The following is a 17,385-nucleotide window of genomic DNA, read 5'->3' as shown; positions in this document are numbered from 1 at the left end:
AATTTTTCCTCACTTATCCCAAATAAGCTTACCTTTTACATCACCCTTGTTAGCCCCCTTGAGCTTTTAATCCCCTCTTGTTCTATAACCACATTACTAGCCTTAAGCAGAAAAACAAATTAAAAATCCCAAGTTGATTCCTTGGTTAGCTTAAGATAGAGATTGTGTATCCACTAAGTGTGGGAAAACATGGGAACATGGGTTGATAGAAAAGGATTAATTCAATAAGATAATTAGAATTTTGGGAGCATGCTCATGTGAAATCAAATTAAACCAAGACACCATGTGCATTGAAAATGTCAAGTTTAAAAAAAAAAATCCTTTTAGTTAAATAAGTAAATAAGGGGACAAAATTACCCCAATAATGAGTTTAGTGAAGAAATCAATGCACATGAGGTAAGAATCAAAATGAAATTGGTACATGAGTATGTATTAAGAAAGAGAAAAATTGGGAACCCCAAGGAAGTTATAAATTATATAGAATATGTATATGTTAGGTGAGACCTTAGACTAATTAAAGATTCAACTTATAGCTCACTTAGCCTTATATATACCCCTACCTTTACCTTGGCCCCATTACAATCTTGAGAAAGACCTCATGATTTTTGTATGTCTGTATTCAATATTTGTTGATTGGTTAGATGAAGAACAAAGTTTTAGAAAGCATGAATAGAAAAGAATAGAGTGATTAACCCCAAACACTGAGCGACTAGAGAGTAAACACAAATCCAGTGAGGGTTCAACAGCTCATCACCATATATCTCTGCTTAATTGTATTGTCTTGCAAGTTTGTGAAATATTTTTACCCAACTCAATTGTGAAAGTGCTTTAACATGATCTAGGTTTGGCTATGCATATATGATTCCTTGAAAATATGAAACAAATTAACCACATGTAAGCTCTATATATATAGGTGGATGATAATTAAAATTGCATGGTTCATATAGGTAGTTTGCATTTAGAATATATTGCATTGCATGAGATTCCACCATTCTAACTTTACCCTTTCTCTTGGATTTAGAATGAGGACATGATATTGTTTAAGTGTGGGGAGGTTGATAAATCCATATTTTATGGTGTATTTTGTGCTCAATTTAAGCGATTTATTCAATCCTTCACCCACTTATTCATGTAAATTGCATGGTTTTACTTTTCCTTCCTTATTATGTGATATATGTGAAAAACATGTTTCCTATGCTTTAAAATATTAAATTTAATTATCCTTTATTACCATTCGATACCGTGATTTGTTTGTTAAGTATTTTCAGGTTTCAAAGGGCAGGAATGGCTTAAAGGACAAAAAGAAAACATACAAAAATGGAAGAAAAGCACAAAAATGGAGTTTTGAAGAAAAGGCAGCGACGCGAACGCATAGACAACGCGAACGCGTGACTAGCGCGAAAATGCAGCGATGCGAATGCGTAGATGACGCGGACGCGCGCTTTGAGCAGAACGCAATTGACGCGTACGCGTGACAAGAAAAACTCCCAAATGACGCGAACGCGTGACCCACACAAACGCGTGACAGACGCCACGTACAAGAATCTGTAGAAAACGCCCCCAGCGATTTTTGGACCCTTTTTCGGCCCAAATCCAAGCCAGAAACACAGAATATAAGCCAGAGAATGGAGGAATCAAAAGGAGATACATAGAACAACATTAATATTCATAATTTGAGGTTTTAGATGTAGTTTTAGAGAGAGAAATTCTCTCGTCTCTCTTAGGATTTAGGATTTAGGATTAGGATTTGACAATTAAATTTATTTTCTACTTTCATTTATTCCATTGCTTTAATTGTCATTTATCTTTTCATTATTGATTTACAAAATTTCCATGTTAGAATTTGAATTTATGTTTAAATGCAATTTGAGGTATTTCAGATTAATGATTATTTTATGATGCTTTCAATTCAATTTAGATTTATTTTTCCCTTTTGGTTTTGGTTAAGTAATTAGCAACACTTGAGTTGTCAAACTCAGCTGTTGATTGAAATTGGAATTCTTGCTGATTAATTTGTACTCCAATAACTCTAGTCTTCCCATAGGAGTTGACTAGGACCTGAGGATCAAATCAATTTGTCCACTTGACTTTCCTTTGTTTAGCAAGGGTTAATTTAAGTGAGAGCAGAATCCAATTCTCTTCACACCTGTTAAAGATAACTAGGATAGGACCTCAATTTCTCATACCTTGCCAAGAGATTTTATTATTATTAATTTATTTTTCTTGTCATTTAAATTACCTGCTCCTTATTTCGAAAACCCAAAAATTTTACCTTTTTCATAACCAATAATAAATCATACTGCCCTGCAACTCCTTGAGAGACGACCCGAGGTTTAAATACTTCGGTTATTTATTTTTATTGGGTTTGCTTAAGTGACAAACAAGTTTTTGTATGAAAGAATTTTTTGTTGGTTTAGAAACTATACTTGCAACGAGAATTTATTGTAAATTCTAAACCATCAATCTTCAGTTCGTCAGTCGCCTTGTAGCATTTGTAGTTGGTAAGCCCCCATTCCGAGCACTTTTGCGATCCGAAATGGTCCTTCCCAATTTGCGGCGAGTTTGCGGTGCGATGGAGGTCTTCTTGCTTCCTCTGTTCTTCTGAGGACTATGTCCCCTTCGTTGAATGTTCTGGGTACTACCCTTTTATTGTGTCTTCGTTCTACTAGTTGTTTCATCGCTCTTTGTTTGATAGCGGCAACGTCTCTATCTTCCTCCACGAGGTCTAGCTCGGCCCTTAAGGTGGGATGCCGACCTCGATTAGTATCAGTGCCTCTGTGCTGTACACTAATTTAAATGGGGTCTCACCCGTTGTAGTTTGTATTGTTGTGTTATAACTCCACAGTATTTCTGGGATCAAGTCTGCACATTCACCTTTCGCATCATTGAGCTTTTTTCTCCTTGCCTGCAAGATTACTCTGTTAGCAGCTTCGGCCTACCCATTTGTTTGTGGGTGCTCGACCGAGCTAAAATGATGCTGAATGTTAAAGTTTTTCAAAAAGGACGCAAGTTTGTTATCTGTAAATTGTCTACCATTATCTGATATTATCTCCTTAGGTATTCCAAATCGGCATATGATATTTTTCCATATAAAAGATCGTAACTTTTCGGTAGTTATTCTTTCTAGTGGTTGTGCTTCTATCCATTTTTAGAAGTAATCTATTGAGACTAAAAGATATTTTACCTGACCTGGTGCTACTGGGAAAGGCTCGAGGATATCGAGCCCCCATCTATAGAAAGGCCAGCTTACCTCCATGTTGTGCATTACCTCGGCAGGTTTCATTGAGACAGTGGTATGCTTTTGACAATTGTCGCGGGTTTTGACTTTTGTTATGCAGTTCCTCTTCATGGTCGGCCAATAATATCCTGTTCGGACAATCTTTGCTGCCAGAGCTCGTCCTCCTATGTGGTTTCTACATACGCCTTCGTGGACCTCGTTCATAACTTTATTTTCTTCGTTTTTGCCGAGGCATTTTAGTAATGGGTGTGAGAAACCATGTCTGTATAGTTCTCCTGCGATAGTTGTAAAAAAACTTACTTTTCGCTTAAACTTTTGAGGGTTAGTCTCACTTCTGGGGATAGTCACTGTATTAATATACTCAAGAAAAGGTATTCTCCAATCGTTTGTATGAGTGATGCTCATTATGCATAGTGACTCAATGCTAGGTTTTTCTAGAGTGAGTTGTGATAGTGCTTATATGTGTGTTGTTGCTCTAGTAGCGGTGAGCTTAGATAAGATATCCGCTCTAGTGTTCTTCTCTCTATGCACATGTGATATGATAAATTTATTAAATTTTGAAATAAGATCCTTTACTATGAGCCAATACCGCTCTAACAAAAGATCCTTTACCTGGAAATCTCCTTTGATTTGTTGAACCACTAAGAGGGAGTCACAATGTACTACCAGGCTTTGTACTTGGAAGCTGAGGGCGAGCTTGAGACCTGCTATGAGCGCCTCATATTCGGCTTGGTTATTGCTTGCCGGGAAGTGGAATTGAAGGGATTGCTCGGCCATTACTGTTTCTCCCTCCTTTAGTACTATCCCGGCTCCGCTTCCTTCTCGGTTTGATGCGCCATCTACATGTAACTCCCAAATCTGCTCGTAGTGATGCTCGTCAGGTGTGAGTTCGGAAACGAAGTCTGCTAGGATCTATGACTTCAGAGCCGATCTTGATTGAAACTGAATATCGAACTCAGAAAGTTTGATGCACCACTTGGTCAACCGTCCTGCCAGTTCTAGTTTTGTTAGTATTTGCCTTAGTGGTTGGTTTGTTCTTACGATTATTGTGTGGCTCTAGAAGTATTGTCTTAGCCTCCTTGCTATTGTTACTAATGCCAAGGCCAGTTGTTCTATTTTGGGATATCTTTTTTCTGTTGGCTGCATGACTCTACTGACGAAGTATACTGACTTTTGTATTTTTCCTGCCTCACTGACAAGAACCGAGCTTATACAAAAATTGGAAACAGATAAATATAAATACAAGGGTAAACCGACTTCTGGGCTTTGTAGTACTGGTGGCGAAGACAGGATGGCCTTAAGTTCGGCAAATTCTATTTTACATTCCGTTGTCCAGTCGAATTTTTTACCTTTAGATATCGTCTGGAAGAAATGATATGATCGGTTTGATACTGCAGGTAAAAATCGTCACAAGGCAGCCACTCTCCCTGTCAGTTGTTGTACTTCCTTAATTGTTTTCGGACTTGCCATATTAAGTATCGCTTCACATTTTTCAGGGTTTGCTTCGATTCCCCGTGAAGTCAGCATGAAGCCGAGGAACTTGCCTCCTTGTAATTCGAAAGCACATTTTTCTGGATTGAGTCTCATATTATATGCTCGGATCTGATTGAATATTTCCTTGAGGTCATCGCAGTGCGATCTTTTTGGTGTAGTCTTGGCGACCATGTCATCCACATAGATCTCCATATTCCGACCTATTTGTTGGTGGAATACCTTGTCCATTAGTCGCTGATATGTTGCACCTGCATTCTTTAGACCAAATGGCATTACTCTATAACAAAAATTTCCATGTTCAGTTATGAAAGCTGTTTTGCTCTGGTCTTCTGGATGCATAAGGATCTGGTTGTAACCAGAGTATGCTTCCATGAAACTTAAGCTTTTGAACCCTGAAGCATTATCTACCAGTTTGTCAATACATGGCAGTGGGTAGGCGTCTTTTGAACATGCCTTGTTGAGGTTTGTAAAGTCGACGCACATGCGTCATTTACCTGAATTCTTTCTTACCATTACCACGTTCGAGAGCCACGTGGTGAAGCGGATTTCTTTGATGAAGTCGGCACTGAGTACCTTCTTAGTTTCCTCTAGAGCTGCCTTTGCTTTTTCCGCCCCGATGTTCATTTTCTTTTGAGCTACAGGTCGGATCATTCTGTCGATGGCGAGCTTGTGGCAAATAATGTTTGGGTCTATTCCTGGAATATCTGCCGAGGTCCAGGCAAATAGATCGGCGTTGTCTTGTAGTACCTTTATAAGTTCCAATTGCTCTTGTCCTTGAAGGGCTCGGCCAATTCAGGTGAATTGTCCTGGTTTTGATGTCAGGGGAACTTTTTGGAGTTCGTCCGCTGGTTGAGGTCTTTCTTGGGTGTCCTCCCGAGGGTCGAGCTCTGCTAGGGATAGTATTTCGTTCGTGCTGTGGATAGCCTTGACCTCTTGTTGATATTTTTGTCTCACATCGGATTTTTTAGGCTTGTATTGTAACACTTCCGAGCTTGTTGGCGGTCTGAGTGGAGTGTTGCTATCTTGCCATCCTGTGCCTGAAACTTAACACATAAATGTAAGGTAGACACTACTACTCTGAACATGTTCAGAGCAGGTCTTCCGAGGATAATATTGTAAGGACTGGGACAGTCGACAATAAGATATTGGATGTCAATGGTCTGTGACAATGGGGTGTCTCCCATTGTCGTTTTTAGCCATATATAGCCTTTAATTGGGATCTTTTCTCCGGAGAACCCTACCAGTTCTCCGAATGAAGGTTGCATGGATTTTCCATATAGTTTCATTTTTTGGAATGTAGAATAAAAAAGAACGTCTGCACTACTACCTGGGTCCAAAAGAACTTTTCTTACCAGTAGCTCGCCTGTTTGGATAGAAATCACCACTGGATCATCTAGGTTCGGGATGGTCGAAGATATGTCGGCCTGGATGAAGGTGATTTTGAGATCGATTGTATCCTTGTTACTTTGTGGTACTGTTCCTTCGATTGTCAGCATTTCTCGGTAACTTCGTTTGCGTGCTGTGTTTGTCACGCCTCCCCCGGCGAATCCTCCGGATATGGAGTTTATGATCCCCTTTGGTGGATTAGTTTCGGACCATCTATTGTCGTCCTTGCCTTCTGAGGTTCGTTGGAGATCTTCTCGATCTCGAATGTTTTCTTTTCTTCTTCTTCCTTCGACATATTTATCCAAGAGGCCTTGCCGGGCTAACCTTTCTAATAAGTCTTTGGCGATTACGCATTCATCCGTCGTGTGCCCATACTTCTGATGGAAAGCACAATGTTTGCTCTTGTCTACAAATCGTTAATCCTGATAACTTCCTGGTCGGGCTGAAGGTTTTATTATTTTGGCGTTGAGAATCTCTTTGATTATTTTTTCTCTCTTTGTGTTGAATCGGGTATAATTGTCAAATTTTGGGGAGAGTTTGAATGGCTTCCTTGGTTCCTTATTGTTTAGCGATCTTATAGTCTTATCTTCTTCTTTCCCATGTGGTTTTCTGTCCGTTCTTTCAGCCTCCCAGAGTTCTTCGATCTCCATTTGTCCAGCTGCTCTTTCTCGGAACTCCTGCAGTGTTTTTGGTTTAGTCACCGCAATGGTTTCCCGAAACTTACCGGGTCGGAAGCCGGCCTTAAGGGCATACAGGTGGACTGCTGGGTCTAGATCTGGTATTTCCATGGTCGCTTCGGCAAACCAAGTCATGTATTCCTTTAGACTTTCGTGTTGTCCTTGTATGATGGTGCCAAGGTAATCTGATCCGCGTACGTATATCCTCGAAGCTGCGAAGTAGTCGATGAAGGATCTCGCCAACTCTTCAAATGTGGAGATCGAACCTGCAGACAATTTAGAAAACCAAAGTAGTGCAGCACCATCAAGATAAGTAGGAAAGGCTCGGAAAAGTACAGGTTCGTTGTTAGCGCCGTTAAAAAATATCATGGATTGGAATTTTTTAACATGAGCACAGGGGTCACAAATCCCCTTGTATGGCTCCAAAGTGGTAGGTAGCACGAAATTCTTTGGCATCTGAAAGCTGGTGATCTCTTCCGAGAATGGGTTGTCTAAGGTCAGCTTCTCTCTTGGCGGATTGATGCTCAATGGGTCTGTGTGACTTTGAGCTGAGCCTTTGGAGTTCCCCTCCTCATTCTTTCCGGCATTGTTATGGACGGACAGTTCGGCTATCCTTCATACTTCTGCCTGGAGCTCAGCAATCTGAGCCATGAGCTCCGCTTGCGTGGGTTGATGGACTCCATTATTAGCCATACTTGAGGATCAGAGATCCTGTAAAAGATAAGAATAAAAAGCTAGGTAAAGGAAATAGCAAGGTTCTGAAAACCGAACCGGTCATCGAACCGTTCTCGTTACTGGTTCACTGGTTCATAGGTTCAACCGGTTCGACCGTGGTTGAACCAAAAAAACCATTTTATAATAAAATAATAATTAAAATATAAATAAATACATTAAAACATAATTATAGTTTAATATAAACTTTAAAATATCATCCAAAATAAAACCAAAATATTATGATCTCATTCAAATACAAACTCAAGTCAAATAAGAAAAACAACCAACTAAACATATTATGCCAACATCCAAGTTTGTCATCAATCATATTTATTCATATTCACAATTTTATCACATTCATTTATATTCATAATCCCTTGCCTTATTCAACAGCACAAAAATTGAATTCAGTTAACCATTTATCCACTTGAAATGAAAATGGCAAATAAAACACCTGCTCTGAGAACATCAGCAACAGCATCCTCTGCTGATTTTGCATACTTCTGATATTCATGTGGCCACTACATGTTACTATTTAATATTAGGAAGGGTACTAGTTATGCCCAATAGAATTACTTAGTCTTTTAAGAATATAGATAAGAGACTTTTATCAATGTATTAAAGGAATTAATGAATTGATATTGAACTTGGTTCAATTTGGAGTTTCTCTCCCTAATTCATAGAAGGAGTTCTAACATTGGTGCTCTTGCTGAGAGGTTTCTTCCATTTTTCATGGGAAAACAAATAACTCAACAATCTGAAAATACATTTCCAATATTCAATGGGAAAGATGGTTATGGATGGACACATGAGGAGCAGAGATTCATAGAGGTGGAAAGAGGTTTGAAAGGGAAAGCTCTAAGATGGTTTCAGTTATGGAAGGCGCTCAATCCATTTGCCAATTTGGAAACATTCGAAATTGCTGCTAGAAAATTGAGTGGGAAGAGATTAAAGCTAGACTAAGGCAACAACGGCAACCAAATCTCAGCTATCAACAGAACAAGACTCGCAGCAACATCAACAGAAATTCAAGAAAAAAGAGAGGCCGAAATCGATGCAAATTCAGATTCAACAAGCAATTTAGCAACAAATCCAACGACAGGTCACAAATTCAATTTCACAAGATCAGTTCACAAATCAACAAATCCAGAATATGAAATTGACGAAGAAGAAGAATCAGATTTCAATTTTGAATTTCAACCACAACAACAATAAGAAGAATTAAACAGAAATTGCAGATCAAGCACGAATTCAAAATTCAAATCCAGAAACTCAATAAAAAATAACTCTAAATCCAGAAAATCAAGTATGCTTAGAGACAATTGCAAAGAAAGTAGCAGATCGCAACAATAGTGGGGAAATCAGAACAACAAACCCTAGCAGCGGCGGTCTCTCGCAGCTTCGGTCTCTCTCCTTCATTCCTCACGTGACAACGACGACGATGGCTTTGCGCAGCTCCAACAAACCCTAGCAGCGGCGGTGATGGATTGGCAGTGATGGAGGCACGGCGGCGACGCAGCAAAGGCTCCCTCCTCCCCTGGCGGTGGCTGCGATTTTCGAAGGCTGACTTCGTGGCTGCGCGCGAATAGAGCTAGCTGACGTTAGCACAACGGAAGTTGTGACGGCAGCGGTGGCTCGACGGAAGTTGCACCGGAAGCTCAAGGTGAGTCAGACTGGAGACGTGAGACGTGAGAGTGGAGGCTGAGGCTCGAGAGGAGAGGAGTGGGTGACTAGGGTTCTCTTTTGGTTTTGGCCCTTTCAGCATGCAAAACGCAGCGTTTTGCCTAAATTTAAAAAACCGGCCGGTTCGGCGGTTCAACTTCGGTTTTCAAAATTGGTAGTTTTACTATCTGTCCGAACCGTATTTAACAGCGGTTCCCGGTTCGACCGGTTTGACTGGCCGGTTCGAACCGGTTTTCAGAACATTGGGAAATAGTGGGATTAGATGAATCACGGCCCCACGGTGGGCACCAAATGTTCCGTCCAAGTTCAACCGAGGTATAAGACTCCTTCCGCGATTGCTCGGCTTTGGGAAGAGCTAACGTCGTCTTGGAGAAAATAGTGGAAAAAGCTCAGCAATGCGAAACACAGCGGCAGGAGTACCTGCAAAAAGCACTCCGACGCTCAAGTCAGTACAAGATGTTAAGAAAACAATACGAATGAGAGAGTGAGATGTATTTGTGACCTACCTTCTCCTGGGCTATCTGGTTTGTTTATATAGGTGAATGAAGTGTTAGCTTCCCCTTATTTGTTCCGATCTTTTCGGTTGGATCATGAGTGCCGTTATTGTTGATAACAGCTTAGAGATGGTGTTTGACTTGTGTGAAACCATAATCAAATTGTGGTTGAGTTCTGCGTTATTATCTCCGGATTATTTAGTCGGTTTTTATATTGATATTGGTTCCGAATTTTACGGGGTACACGGCAATTCTTTTTTTCGTTTTCAAACATGTCACATGGTTTTAATTTGAACATTGTTTTCTGGCCAATCGCAGGCTAGTAAGAAACGAACTGATACACCCTTTTCAAAATCTCTCGTTTCAATGTTTCATCAACGGAATAATATAACAGTGCTTCATAATAATAAGTTCAGCAGAAATTGGTTATGAATGAAAATAACCGTTTCTGAACAAGAATCCTCTAGAGTAGATTTCCAAGTCAAGTTGCTTTAATACATACATTCTGCTTCGTATACAATCCAAATCACTATACATTTGTTTTTTGGTCTCCCGTTACCATTCTCATATGCTTGTATCTAAACTATATTTGATGACTCCGGAATTTATGCCTTAGATTCTAAGTAGCATATGTGATGCTAACGGTTATGCATATACATATAAGCAAAAACTAGGTTCCATTGCCTCTGAGGGCAGGGCAGGAATTTCATATTCACTCATTTATTTCGTAATTCACCTAAACAAGGGCAATATTCCCCACTGGTGCAGAAATCCTTCACCAGTAGTGACTTCTAAAAATAATAGAAGCAGCACTGCCAGCATAGCTGCTCTTCCATTCCAAGTTTCGGCACTTTTAGTCCAACCCCATTCCCACACCAATACTGGTGGTGGCAACTCCCTACGTTGCGAGTCATATGCTGCCAACAACTCTTCTACGCTGCCCAATGGAACTAATGACTGCAATAGAGCCAAAATTTTTCTATTACATTACATGGAATATTAATATAATAAATTTGTTATTTCATAATCAACTATTGGTTTTAAACTTCTTTATTAGTGTGAAAATGGCTAAAGCAACATATACTTTCAAGTTTCAATCAGAAGAGTACCTGTCGTGCTTCGAGGTTTGAGACTGCCATCGCCCCAACATATGGCAAACTCTCAATTACAGCATCCGCCAAATCCGAAATGAAGGTGGGTTCACATCCCAGAGCAGGAACTCGACCCCATTTTTCTATACCAGAACTTAGAGCAAGTTCTTTGTACTCAACATCAATTTCTTCTAGTGTTTCAATATGCTCACTAACAAAGCTGTGAACCAAGCAGAAGTTAAACAACTTAATAGTGTCACTTATTCTGTGTGTCAGTGTGAGAAGGGGAGGAGAGAGACAAGGTAGTAGGATGGCATTACCTTATTGGTACAGCTAGCAGACTTTTTACGCCCTTTTTCCCAAGTTCAACTATTGTGTCATCTGTATAGGGTTTTAACCATTCCACAGGTCCAACTCTACTCTGTAACCATAATTGTGATCAATTGTTAGAAAATCTAAAACGAAATCTCACTCGAGTCTTGATGACTAACGTTCAAGTTCTCTTAGTCTTAGTAGCTACCTGATAAGCAAGGGTGTATTGATTTGTTATCTTTCTTTTCTCAAGCTCTTCCATGATTAAATCCACACATTCCTCCATTTCAGCCTTGTATGGATCACCAGCCTCTTCCACATAAGCAAGAGGCACCCCATGTGCACTAAAGAATATCATGACCTGCAGTACACATCAGCTACTAAGGTTAACAATGAATATTTTCGATAAAATTAAGTAAAGCTACTCCTACGTTTTGTTTGGCTATATCCTAACCAGAAATAATTATACAATGGCAACAGATGTTATGCTGTTTATATTTGAAGTGGAAGAATGGCAATGATAAGATACAAATGTCAAGGAAGCACACCTTTCCTGTTTATTCTTTCCTTTAAAACATAAATCAAAAGAAATGATCCAGTACCTCCTCAGGATGGTCAAAAGTTTTCAGCTCATTTTCAATTAAATTTGCCATGGCCTTTATGTATCCTTCACGTTGGTACCATGAAGGTATTACTGTATGCTGCATGTTGACTAGATACTCATCCTCGCTGAAGAAACAACAAATAATTCATAATAATACAAAATGTCAGATGAATATTGAAGTGTAATGATGTGATAACAGTGCATTTTATAATAATTACCGGAATATACTCTCCAAGAGACGCAGACTTGAACCGCTAGTTGATATTGAAAATTGTGGATAAAGGGGAAGCACAACAAGCTTTGTAATGCCATCCCTTTTAATCTACACGATGAAAAATCATAACTAGAATGAGAATATAACATAAACAGATAAACAAAAATAAAGTTACATCAATTACTATGACAAGTATTAGTTCATCTGTGTCATATCAGGTGCCCTCCACCCTGTTTAGTGTTTACTATATCCTCCTCTATGGCAGTGTGCTGTTTATGATACCATATGGGGTATTGTGAGATAATCTTAATTGAAACTGAGAAGAAGTTGCTATGAGGAGGCATAATCTTAATCAAATGCCATCCAATTTCATATTTTTATCAAATACCTGTTCAATTGCTTCTTCAGTAAATGGATGCCAGTAACGCATCCCGACATAAACTTTGGCTGGGACATTCTTGGCCCAAAGAGATTTCCTTAACTCTTCTGCCTGTGTAGAGAATCATTAAAAGAGTTGTAATAATAACAGAAAAAGAAAAGGGGGAAGTATTTGTTGGTGTAGACATGTTATGTTAGCAAAAAAAATTTAAGTCAGCTGAAAATCATATGGACTAGTGAAAGCTTAAAAATTGCACTTGAAGTGGTCAGGAAAAAGGAACAAAGAAATTAAGGATGAGACAACTAAAAATTCCACAATGCTAAAATTATAATTACCAACAAGCAATATTTCATCTCAGATAAAGAAGTTCTAACTTTTATTTGTTCAGAAGATTTGTAATCAACCGGTGATAGTATTAAAAAAAAGCCATCAGGAAGCATCATGCCTGTTCATCAGTCATACGTCTAAGAGGAGATCCACCACCAATTGAAGCATAGCCTTCTTTGCTCTTTGGTGCTCGTACCACAGATACAAATTGGGCTAGCGGTTTTTGAAGAAAACTAAATAACCTTGGCAATCGTATAATATCCTGCATAGTTGCAAACAACAAATAACTATACAACAAAAAATAAGAAATTGAACATTTTAGCTCATCTCAGCCTATATAGAAATAAAAACAATCATTCAGATGAATAGAGGGTTAAAGCTAGAGTAGTACAGGATCAGCAAAAAGGTTAAACAGAAAAGGCTGCACATCATCTAGAGTCTCTGGTCCTCCAAGGTTTAACAATAACACTCCAATCTTATCATCACCAACAAGAGGTGTACCAGAATCAGAAACATCTTGAGCTGTTGGAGTAACTAAAGCATCAACCGGCAACAAGTGCCGCCTGAGTGATTGCTTGGAAATAAAGGGTTGTGCTTCAGACCATCCTGGGGAACATCTTCCCATGGTGTAATTCTTCAAGGGGTTAGCGGTAGTTGAAGTCTCTGCTTGGCCTCCAGAACAGCGATACATCTTTTGAGAGGTGCAGATTGCCTGTGGCAACAACCTATGAAAGTAAAAAATATTAAAAAACTTTGCAAAATCTACTAACATTTAGCAATAAGATAACTGAATTACATGAATAACAAATTTTAATAAGAACATGTTAAAAACATACTTTTGGCATTAAGATGTTCATACCAAATGTTTGGAACAGGCAAGCAAAAGGGCTCATAGCATACAACACATGCTTATTTAGAAAGCCAGGATTAAGTTGGGTTTTCTGCCCAATGGAAACAAAATTATAAACGAAAGCTTATGGTCTTCGACACTTTCTGTAAACTTCAGAGGGAACAAAGAGTAGTTGACATAACATTATAATATTTCCTTAAGCAATGGAATATTTTATGTTAAAAAAGCAATCTTATAATGCCAACAATAAACACTAAAGGAATACTCAATATAGAAATTAACTTTTTGTTATGGACATTGTGGACACAATATAAGCAATGAAAATAACCCTATTTAGAATTGGATCTCAGATTTTTAACAATATAATAGGCAGGGTAACTAACTCGGATGTCAGAACATGGTGCTTCTAGCTAAATGAGTCCATCTTTAAATACCGAAGATATGAAACACTAATGGGAGTAAAGGCCGAAAGCAATACTTACAGAGGAAACTTGAAATTGCGAGAAGCATGAGTGAGGCATGGAGGAGGACAGCGAATATAAGAGCAAGAAGAAGAGGAAGGCGATGAAGGAGCGTGAATTGGAGAATTCATAGCTTGTGATGAATGAAAAATCATCACTTTTCACCACTTGCTCGTCCTTCAGTTCCTGCAAAAATGTAATTTTGAGGCTTCAGCAACAAAACTCAAAGCTCAAGCGAACGAAACCCAGAAATCAATTACAGAAAAGGAGTAAACTTTACCTAATTCCAACTAATTTGGGAGAGAAAGACCTGTCACTAAGCAGAAGGGGGAGTACGAATAAAGACCATGTAAAGTTCCTTTCTTTTTTTATTTATTTGATGGGTTCTTTATGCAAATGTAGAAAAAAAAATGTAATAAATGCTAAGTAGGGTTTTGCATCTGAAATCTGAATAGAGAGAGAGACCCTTGAGGTTGAGAGTGACTGATCTCTGATGAGATTGCAAAAAAAATCCACAGCCACCTCTTGTTCCCCTTTTTGTGTTTATCAGCTTCTCATCTTCAACGATTTTTAACTGTCCAAAATTTTTCCAATATTATCTTTCTATCCTTTTCATTACAGGGGGAAGTTGGGCTCAAAACAATTTAATGTTCCCCTCTTCATGCCTATGAGTCTATGACATTTGTTTGCTTTTTATGTATTTTTGGCTTTATTTGTTAGGAGTGTTTATATGATTTTAAATTTTCTTACACTTAGAAGTTAGAATGCAAACAATTTAATTAGATTCCATAAATAGTCATAGTAAATAATATAAATTATATTTTTATTAATATATAAATAATAATCCAATCAAATATTTATATAAAAATTATTTATATTCACAATGTACAAAAATTAAATTTATTATGAGGTATTTCTTTTTAGTAGAGTATGTTGATTTTTGGACTGATAAAAGGAATTTATAAGACTCCAAATATATCTGGGAATTTCTGAATTATCCAACTTGATGTGGACACACATGCATACCCATCAAAGATGTATGGCATATATATTTTTAATAAATTTATTTTATTTTCGGACTGATTATCCATGAAAGAATGAATATGCACCTCCACCAAATTACTCTTTGAAGTAAATAAATCAAAAGAAATGTGACAATATATTGATAATTTGATATACTGTTAAATCCCACCTTTAGTTACCATCCCAAAAAAAAAAAAAAAAAAAAAACTCGGTTTTCTTTAATGTTAAATAATCAAGCAGGCGACATGGGATTTAACTTGTTTTTTTTTTTCTAAATAAAATTATAGTTATGAAAAAAAAATTAAAATAATCATGTATATCGTTTTCTCCCTTCTATTCATGCTGCATTCCGTTTTCCTCTTCTTCAAAGGTGTAGAATGTAAAACTAAAAAACAAAAAAATCACATAATTTTGAGGTGAAGTACTGAAGTGGTAATTAAGTACATTTCCTTTGAAAATTAAAACAAAATGAAAAAAAAATGACGGGAGAAAGGATATTATGACTTGAGTCACAATTCACTTGCGTTTTTGCTAGAGGGAAGACCCACGTGGGTGCCATGTGAGGCACCAATGTGTTTGTTACTTTGTTACCTTACAATTTGTCGAGCAATAAAGAAGACAGCAGAATCTGAATTCCATAATTTTGTGTGTCTCTCGTATCAAACAAATACTCGGTTTGGTAAAGCTTTTCGAAGAGGTGTTTGTGTTTTTTAAAAGTCCAAACTCCTTATTTTATGTTTGGTAAATAAAAAATATTATATATGAGTAAATGCTCTTTTCGGTCCCTAACAATTTGCCCGATGGACTTCCCACCCCCTAAGAAATCTAAATACCCAAATCGATCCCTATCTATTATGATTTCAGTACGTTCCAGTCCCTGCAACCGGATCCGAGCAGATCACTGGCTGATGTGTCAGTAACTTGTCCACGTGGGTTTCTCTCCTTCATAATTGGGACAAATCGCCCCCTGTACCTTTGTTGAAACGCTGCGTTTCATTATGAGCGTTATTCCATAAAACACCTTCCTCTCCCTCTTCATTTACATTTGGCCCTAACTCTGAAACCTTTCTCCTTCCCTCCAAAAGAGCGTCACGTTGAGGACGTGCGATCGTGCTGCACCACTGTGTGGGAAGACATTGGAAGCATTTGGCAAGTTTCTTTGAAACGGTAAGCAATCTTTCGTTCTCTTCTACTTACTTTATGTTTCACTGTAGTCAAATTGAGGAGTGTGTCAGATAGTGGGAGTGAAATTAGCTTTGATAACTCAGTTCTCCTCTGCATGTTGATTATGGGTGGATGGGGTGAAGTACTAGTTTTGTTTGATGAGTTAGAGTTGTTGTGAAACTATAATAGTGATGTTAACTTTGAAAGTTTCTACCTTTCTGCTTATTGATGAGTTAAGAATTCTTAACTGATAGATATTTTAGTCTATTTGCTGTTGATTAAGTTTGAAGTATAGCTCTGTTACTGAGTTATAGTTTGGATTTTTACAGATGTCTGTGTTTGTTATCCCTGTTTTTCATCATGGTGGGATACTCAAGAAAGATCCAAATGGAGTGCTACGGTACGTAGATGGAAAGATTGAAAAATTTCCACCCATGGATGTTGATTTTGTCAACAAGAAGGACTTGGAAGAACTCTTCAGGGGATTAGGTTATATAGAATACAAAGAAATTTACTGGCTTGATCCAGCAGCAAGAAACCTGGAGTTTGGGCTTCATATCCTTAAGGGTGACCAGGATATTAATGACATGTGTGAAGCCACTCTAAGTTGTCCAGATAGAAATGAGTTCTACATCTACTTTGAGCACCCGGTAAGTCAACCAATGGCAGTCGAACCAGAGGCAGAACCAGAGGAAGAGTCCGTTGTGGTCACAGAGGAATCCTCATCGGATGATGGATACGAGAGTGCCGAGGATGAGGCCTACAAGCCTCCTCCTCCTAGTTTTGAGACTGATAGTAGTGATATTGAGTCACCAAAAAGACATGGAAAAAAAATAAAGGAAAAAGCATCTGTGTCTCCATCAAACAAGAAGAAAGTGTCACCTAAGAAAAATGGTAAGAAATCATCAAAGAGGTATACTAGGAGGAGGAGGAAGAGACATGTGCTATACGGTGAATCTAGTAAAGGAAATCGAATTGAGACACCTCCTAGTGGGTTGGGTTCTACCCAAGGGCCAGTAGAAACAGATATGGGAGGGCCAGTAGAAGATGAACTAGGAGGTCCAGCAGTGGTTAAAGAGAAGAGTGATAGTGATGACTACAACTATGAATATGCTTCTGAAGAGTGTCATACCCCGGTATCTTCTGAGGATGAGAGGACAATACACGGACTTGATTTCAATGAAGAAAATGAATATGGAGAGGTTCGGTTTGAGCTTGGAATGCAATTTTCGACTATGGAGATATTTAAGAAGGCCTTGAAGGATGTATTTGTT

At 38.4% G+C, this 17,385-nt stretch overlaps 3 protein-coding genes across 3 annotated transcripts; all 3 read right to left on the bottom strand.

Moving 5' to 3' along the window:
• Window positions 1-2,474: 2,474 nt before the first annotated feature.
• Window positions 2,475-5,356, bottom strand: LOC148572309 (uncharacterized). The gene is made up of 5 exons (XM_088507452.1): window positions 5,227-5,356; window positions 4,706-5,124; window positions 3,943-4,150; window positions 3,185-3,513; window positions 2,475-2,780 (listed from the first exon to the last, which is right to left on the bottom strand). The coding sequence occupies exons 1-5, from the start codon at window positions 5,354-5,356 to the stop codon at window positions 2,475-2,477; spliced, it is 1,392 nt and encodes a 463-aa protein (XP_088363578.1).
• A 326-nt stretch (window positions 5,357-5,682) lies between these two features.
• Window positions 5,683-6,228, bottom strand: LOC107633550 (uncharacterized). Its single transcript, XM_016337163.1, has one exon. It carries the CDS (start codon window positions 6,226-6,228, stop codon window positions 5,683-5,685), a length of 546 nt encoding a protein of 181 aa, XP_016192649.1.
• Window positions 6,229-10,131: 3,903 nt separating this feature from the next.
• Window positions 10,132-14,593, bottom strand: LOC107630898 (ferrochelatase 2). Its single transcript, XM_016334180.3, has 11 exons — window positions 14,205-14,593; window positions 13,946-14,110; window positions 13,005-13,338; window positions 12,732-12,875; window positions 12,296-12,397; window positions 11,912-12,015; window positions 11,692-11,818; window positions 11,298-11,450; window positions 11,098-11,198; window positions 10,796-10,997; window positions 10,132-10,643 (listed from the first exon to the last, which is right to left on the bottom strand). Exons 2-11 carry the CDS (start codon window positions 14,077-14,079, stop codon window positions 10,419-10,421), a joined length of 1,626 nt encoding a protein of 541 aa, XP_016189666.1. The 5' UTR covers window positions 14,080-14,110; window positions 14,205-14,593; the 3' UTR covers window positions 10,132-10,418.
• Window positions 14,594-17,385: the final 2,792 nt, after the last annotated feature.

The sequence above is a fragment of the Arachis ipaensis genome, chromosome B3, assembly GCF_059453495.1.
Source record: "Arachis ipaensis isolate K30076 ecotype BB chromosome B3, ASM5945349v1, whole genome shotgun sequence".
NCBI classification, from domain to species: Eukaryota; Viridiplantae; Streptophyta; class Magnoliopsida; order Fabales; family Fabaceae; genus Arachis; species Arachis ipaensis.
Note: the sequence above shows the minus strand (reverse complement) of the source record. Positions and strands in the feature narration are given on the sequence as shown.